Source organism: Bison bison, unplaced genomic scaffold (assembly GCF_000754665.1).
Source record: "Bison bison bison isolate TAMUID 2011002044 unplaced genomic scaffold, Bison_UMD1.0 scf7180017864148, whole genome shotgun sequence".
NCBI classification, from domain to species: Eukaryota; Metazoa; Chordata; class Mammalia; order Artiodactyla; family Bovidae; genus Bison; species Bison bison.
Window position 1 is genome coordinate 2,161,957 of NW_011494720.1, and position 7,526 is coordinate 2,169,482.

Sequence of the window (7,526 nt, forward strand, 5' to 3'; positions counted from 1 at the left end):
GATGAATGTGTCATGGTATTCAAGAAGAGTTACGAGTTCTGCTTTTGAGGCCTTCTCTGCTGAGCTTCCCGGTAATTTATCTTGCAGCTGATCAATCACTTCAGAGGCTTTTTTAACCTGATGACAAATGCACACACTATGAAGTTCAAAAGTAAATAAAATGAAAAAGAGAGGACTATTGCAACAAATGCCACATTTGACACTAAAACACTGATGCACAGTAGAGACAACGGTGTCAACTCTAAACCTTGGGAAGCTAAAACATGAACAATTCTCTTAACATGGAAGAAAAGACCACTTCTATTATTCTGGGTTTCAAGATTTAATCTCAAAATAATGTTAGGGCAATCAGGGACTTCATAACATAGAAAAGGGTTTAATTTTATTTTTTACTAAACAGATAAGAGAAAGACTCTTCTCAATATTTATGTTAACATGAATATGTGCCTTTGAGTCACAAAGGAAGATGTGGCTTAAAACACTGAACCTTGTTTAAAAAATAGAAGATATTAAATATGATTTGAGAAATGAGTTAAATTTCTTCCTTATTTCATGGAAAGACAAAGTGTTTTGCGCTTTTTCAGGGCCAGGAAAGAAAATTTCACTAGGAACCCCACAAATGGGGCAAAATCGGCTTGCTCTCCTCTCAATATGCAATTGCTTGGTTTCTTTCTTTCTTATTAAAATAAATGGGCCTGGACTTGGGACCGAATTGCACACTGCATTATGTATTTTATTTCATGATTTGGTTTTCAAGTCATGGAGATAGAGATTTTTTTTAAAAAGGCTTTTTACTTTCATAAAGCCAATTTCAAAAAGGGGACAAAACATTGCTTTCAAGATACATTCTCATCAGTGAGGAGACACTACTTTGAGCCCATCAGTAATGGTGATTACCTTATTGTTAAAGCTCGTCCACTCATCCACTGCATCTTCCAGTAACTTCTCCTGGTCCTGGGCCACAGCGCGGAGCCGCGTCCAACGCTGCCAGACAGCTGTTGTTGACCTGCTTATGGCTGCTTTGCTGGCATCATTTCCGGTTCTTTCCAGTTCTGAAGCTTCACCCTCTAAAGCCACGATTTTCTCATGGAAAGAGTTTATTACTGACACTAAAGCCTGGAGTGGGAACAGGAGAAAAGAAGTTGAAGGGAGAGATGATTTTTTTCAAAAACTCAACAGATTTTGGTAAAGTCCAAAATCACCTGCAAAAGAAAATGTTCCTACATACATTTATTTTCCTCTGTTAATTCTTACTTTTACATTTAATTTGTAATTGAGTTAGGCGTGAGTTTTCTAAAGCAGTACAGTGAATACTTATTAAAAAGTTGACATGCTATCTATCTGAATGACATTATCCCATTTTTTTAAATTAGCAAAAGTATAAGTGAACAGAATTTAATATTTAAGTATGTCACATTCAACTTTATATTGCTGTGATATATGAGTGAAACTCGAGTTGTTAACTTTTGAATTTCATTTGAAGTAATCTAAGTTACATCAGAAAGTATTTACTGAAATCTACTGTGTCACATCTTATCAGAAGCAAATTTCTCTGAATATACCTTTCTAAAGCTAGCTATGCTTTTCCAGTGGAATGCTAAATGAGTGACAGCACTTAATTAAGTTAAAATTGCTCTGAAATGTGGTTGAACACATCCTTTTTTTGTTTAAGAAGCCCTCGTGGGAACGAGGATTTATTGACTTGTTTCTTGAACTACCACAGTGCAAAGACCTGTTACAGCTACAATGACAAGAGTATTAAAAACAACAACAGCAAACTAACCTTATGTTCTGACAATTTTTCTTCTGCTTCGTGACTGGAAGAAGTCTTCAATAAAGAAAACTCAGACAATTTCTTTTCAGCTTCATTCATCAATTCAATAACCTCTTCCCTTGCTTTCTGATAATCCTGCCATTGAGCTGCACATCTTGAAAAAAATCCAACAAAAGTCAAGAGACAACTTAAAATCACACATTTCTATGCAAGAGCTCTGAGGTCAACATGTCTAGGGATACTCAAGAGAATGAATTTACATGATAATCTACATCCTTGGGCTCCTGCTCCTTCTTAGTTGCTCAGTCATGTCTGACTCTTTGTGACCCCATGCACTGTAACCCACGAGGCTCCTCTGTCTGTGGGATTTCCCAGGCAAGAATACTGGAGTGAGTTACCATTCCCTTCTCCGGAGGATCTTCCCAACCCAGGGATCAAACCCCAGTCTCCTGCATTGCAGGCAGATTCCTTACCATCTAAGCCTTCAGTGAAACCCCGGTGTACCTCCTTAGTGTGTTAGTCGCTCAGTCATTCTGACTCTTGTGACCCCACAGACTGTAGCCCAGCAGGCTTTTCTGTCCATGGAACTCTCCAGGCAAGAATACTGGAGTGCATAGCCCTTCCCTTCTCCAGGAGATCTTCCCGACCCAGAGATCAAACCCAGGTCTCCTGCATTGCAGGCAGATTCTTTATCATTTGAGCCACCAGGGAAGCCCATGTACATCCTTTATGGATTCAAATTTTCCATGTGAAAACCCATTTCACTAGAGTATAAAAAACAAAGTAATTTCTGTACCTCTGCAAGAGCTCTAACTGGGCATGTGAATCCTGCATTATCGTCTGGCTCTTCTCTTCCAGGGAGGCCATTTTCTGTGCTAGGTCCTCTTTTCCAGTCGGCTTGATGAGTGGGTCCAGGTTGGCTACCAGGCCTTGAAGCTCTTCCAGATTGCTGTGGAACTGATCCTCTGCACTAAAAAATTCCATGTGGCTTTTGAGACTCTCCTCCACACTCTCCACATCTAGGCCATTGCCTGTCAGTTGTAACATTTCATGAGCATCCTCAAGCCAGTCGTTAGCAGCTTGAAACACTTGATAGAACCTTTGACACTGACTGTATATTTGAGTCAAGGTAGTCTGAAAAACAGCAAGAGCAAACACAATAAGCGCTCGTTTGCGATGTGTTTCCCGAAAATAGTTTACACCTTCCATTTCTTTTCAGATCTCAGTCTCATGGTGGTATGTCTGCAAGTGAATTGATAAGCTGGTGACATTTGTTTTTTATTATTCTCTGCTTTCCCTCCAGCTCTTCTTGTTATAATTTTATCATCTCAGTTAAAATAAACAAGAAAGGTCATAGAACAGAAATTTATGATGGTTCTGAAATGTCCTCTCTCTAAAGAAAAAGTATAATGCTTAGCAATATGTGGCAGAATGAATATTCACCAAAGTGAAATAATGCCTTAGGTAGGATGTGTGTTCTCAGTCACATTTGACTCTTTGCACTCCCATGGACTGTAGCCCACCAGGCTCTTCTGCACATGTAATTTTCCAGACAAGAATACTGGAGTGGGTTGCCATTTCCTCCTCCAGAATCTTCCCGATCCAGGGAGTGAACCCACATCTCTAGCATCTCCTTGCAATGGCAGGCAGATTCTTCACCTCTGTGCCACCTGGGAAGACCCAGTTCCTCAGGTAGGAAGGAGTATAACAATACCAGTGGGAATGTAAGCTGGTATAACCACTATGGAAAACAGTGTGGAAACTCCTCAAGAAATCAATCACCAATATGATCCAGCAATCTCACTCCTGGGTATCTATCCAAAGAAAACAAAATCATTACCTCAAAGAGAAATCTGCACTTTCATGTTCATACCAGAGCTATTTACAATAGTCAAGGTATAGAAATAACCTAAGTGTCCATCCACAGATGAATGAATTAAAAAAAAATACACATCTTGGAATATTTTGGCTGGTTGAAATTCCATAGAATCAGAAGGACTGAGAACAGATGTGGGGAAAATGGGCCAAGGTATTAAAGCAAGTAAACTTTTGGGCAGGCTAAGGTCCGTAGGGTCGTACAGAGTTGGACATAACTGAAGCAATTTAGCACCCACTTTATTATTTATTACCTCTCCAAAAGGAGAGGGAGAACCAAGGTGTTCCTGTGTTAAAACGAAAGTCATATTAACATGGAAATCACTTGAAATGAATACCATGAACATAAAAACTCACACCTGTTTGCTACTGTTGTTAGTTGCTCGCTTCATGCCTGACTCTTTGCAGCCCCATGGACTGTAGCCCACCAGGCTCCTCTGTCCATGGGGATTCTCCAGGCAAGAATGCTGAAGTGGGTTGGCATGCCCTCCTCTAGGGGAATCTTCCCAACCCAGGGATCAAACCCAGGTCTCCCGCCTTGCAGGCAGATTCTTTACCAGGTGAGCTGCCAGGGAAGCCCCACACCTGTTTACAAAGAAGCAAAGTGAGAAAAATGGAGCAGAAGCCCCATGGCACCCACCTGTCTGGTGCGGAGAGCTTCCTGCAGGGCCCCATCCAGCTCTGAGAGCTCAGCCAGCGTGCGCTGTAAGTCCGCGGAGATCAGCTCCTTGGCTCTCGTGAATTTCTCCTTCTCCTTGTTACTCAGCGCATTCATTATCCTCAGGCTGGACTGCACCTCTTCCTGATGGATCTGGACCTTTCTGATCTCCTCTTGGATGTCCCGCAGGTTCGGGTCCAGGCACAGTGGTCCACTCAGGGCTGCCTCCACGCTCCGCAGCCACTCCAGGGAGCGGCTCAGCTCTGTCTGCAAGTCTCTACTCTGCACCATGCGGCTCTCACACTCCGTCACTGTCGCGCCAATGGCAGAGGTGAGCAGTTTTAACTCCTCCTGCCAGGCCTGGAGCTGATGCTTGGCTTTCTCGTAAGCTGCGGGGTCGAGATGTGAAATGAGATCTTCGAGATGCCTGGTGACACGTTTTAGGAGAATTCCGGAGTTCTGGAGGCTTCCCGCCAGGGAGTGATACACTTTGAGCTTCTCCTCTGCGGGCAGTGTCTCCTCGTTCACCTTGGACTGCTCCATCCTCACAGCCTCTAGCTGTTTCTCTAGCTGGAGGCACATCTTCTCGTGTTCCTGGTAAGCACTGGTGGTGTCTTCTAAGAAGCTCACCCTCTGTTCTGTCTGTCGCTTCAGCCTGTGGTACAGGGTGATGAGCTGTGGCATCTTGTCCGGTTGCCATGGCTGCCCGGTGCTGCGAAAACTTTCTTTCTTCTGGTTCAGTTCATCCACGGCTTCGGTGAGGCCTGCCACCTCGCCCCCCAGAGCTCGCCAGCCATCCTGAAGAGACATAGCCTCTTCGACGCTCAGGTGGCCAGGGATTTGGCTCATCCTGGAGAACTGGTCTTCAAGGTCACGCAGAGACTGGCTTGTCAACTCGATCAAGGAGGCGTATTCTTTCCGAGCCAGCATCGCCTCTTGGACTTTATAGAACTTGTCTTTAGCCAAGTCAACGATCACATTAAACTGCAGGGGCAGTGCATGGAGCTTTTCGTCGAGGTAGGAATGGTCCACTTCATTCAGCGTGGGCAGGATGGCCTGTCCAGTTCTCTGAAGGGAAAGTAGGAGGTTTTCATATTCTGGAGACTGTTCGAGAATGTGTTGGTATTTGGCCAGCTGTGTGTGCAGCTCAGCAGTCTCATTCATTAGATTGATCTCAGGAAAAGTAATGATATCTGCTTGTTTGAGCCAGTGACAGGCTTTATCAAAATCTTCCTTAAAATGCTTCCTAGAAACCAGATTTTTCTCCAGCTCTTGTAGCCGATGGCTGCACTTTTGTAAAACGGTGTCATAGACGCTCTGCAATTCCTGGAGCTTCCCTTGTATCTCACTCTTTTCCTGCTCTGTGACTCCTTTCATTAACTCGCGACCCTGGGCCCAAAGTCCAGTGACCTCGTTTTGGTAAGTCTTGAGGCTGGCTTGTGCACTCTTACATGTTTTCACCTGTTTGCTCACGTCATCCGGTAGCAGGCAGATATGTTCACGGAACATTATCTTGTGCTCGTGTTGCTGAATCTGGCTGGTCGCCTGGAACACCGCCATGAGAAACTGGGTTTTCTCGGACAAAGCCTTGTTTAAGTACTTTCGTCTTTGGCCCACTAAGTCGCTGAGACTGCTCACGTGCCTTTGTGCATCAGACAGTGCCTTCTGGATTATCTGCCTCTCATTGAGGCCAAGATCAGCCATCACCCTGTCAGCATCCTTCGTGAGAGACTTCAAGAGCATCTGTTTGGCCTCCAGTTCGCTGCAAATGGCAAGGTGATCCATGAGCAGGTTCTGAGCCATGTCAGGTGGGGGGCTCTGCTTAAGGGCCTCGGCGATGTTGGGCTGTTGCTCTTCTGCCCACTCCATCAGCTCCTGAAACCTGGACCGAACCACACTGAGCTCCTCCAGGTTGGTGATGGACACTTGGATTTTTCTTTTAACGAGGTCCTCTAGCTGAAACCAGCGTTGTTCAAGGTGACTCGTCTGTTCTTTGACTAATTCTTTGTCATCTAAATTCAGATGTTCTATCATTTTCTGCTTTCGCTCTTTCAGATCTTCAATGGCCTTCTTTCTCTCCTGCAATGCCAGGGCCAACTTTTTCAAAGCTTCCAGGTGAACAGCTGTACTCTCTGCATCAGATCTATATTAAAGCACATAAAGTCAAGTTAATTTTAGTCCATATCTGTGCTTGTTTGTATCATGTTAAATTGCACATTACCATCTTCTTTAAGTGGGTGTTCTTAGCTTAGAGTTACTCAATTCATGGCTTATTGACAGAGATTCTGTAGTTACTATGAAATATAGTGTTAGTAACTCAGTTGTGTCCAACTCTTTGTGGCCCCATGGACTGTAGCCCACAAGGCTCCCCTATTCATGGGATTCTCCAAGCAAGAATACTGGAGTGGGTTGCCATTTCCTTCTCCATTATAGAATATAAGACCCATATATTTCCATAGCAGAAGTTGAACCAAGATAGTTTGCCTGGATACTTCTCTGCTCTTCATCTTTTAGCTACGGCTGCCCTCTCATCACATCTGACATGTACTTATAGCTTCTTCCTCTGGCTCTCATCAACAGAACAGCATTTGCATGGTAACAAGACCCCTTGATGATTTGTGGAAACACAAAATACTGAGAAACACTGATCTACTGCATTCGTGACAATGGCACTGAAAGGAATTAAGTGATCTGTGATTTCTGTGCTTTCCTGAGAGAAGTTCCAGCAATCAGTGGTAGACAATATGCCATGTGGAATCCCATGGACAGAGGAGCCTGGTAGGCTGCAGTCCATGGGGTCGGGAATAGTCGAGTCGGACACGACTTCACTTTCACTTTCACTTTTCACTTTCACTTTTCACTTTCATGCATTGGAGAAGGAAATGGCAACCCACTCCAGTGTTCTTGCCTGGAGAATCCCAGGAACGGGGGAGCCTGGTGGGCTGCCATCTATGGGGTCGCACAGGATCAGACACGACTGAGGCGACTTAGCAGCAGCAGCAGCAGCAAGCTATAAACAATGACTCTAACAGCTGCTCATTGGTATAACTCAGATATTTTTTATATATCATTAGAAGCTTTGAAAGTAAGTGTGAAATGCAAAGATTCTCATTCTGTTGACTACAAGACACATATGAGAAAAACTGAATCTTAGAATCTTTTTCACTTACAAAACAATATTAGTTCTGAAGTATGAGGAAGAGTGTTGGGAGAGTATAT

The 7,526-nt window shown here is 43.8% G+C and overlaps 1 protein-coding gene across 1 annotated transcript in view; it reads right to left on the reverse strand.

Annotated features, from left to right (window-relative positions):
- The window catches only part of SYNE1 (spectrin repeat containing, nuclear envelope 1), a 501,723-nt gene that overhangs the window by 207,639 nt on the left and 286,558 nt on the right, over window positions 1-7,526 (reverse strand). Inside the window, exons 77-81 of the mRNA XM_010840908.1 lie at window positions 4,290-6,450; window positions 2,571-2,908; window positions 1,784-1,928; window positions 898-1,116; window positions 1-117 (exon numbers count right to left, since the gene is read on the reverse strand). Of these exons, the coding sequence (XP_010839210.1) occupies window positions 1-117; window positions 898-1,116; window positions 1,784-1,928; window positions 2,571-2,908; window positions 4,290-6,450 (2,980 nt within the window). The remainder of the gene's footprint in view (window positions 118-897; window positions 1,117-1,783; window positions 1,929-2,570; window positions 2,909-4,289; window positions 6,451-7,526) is intronic.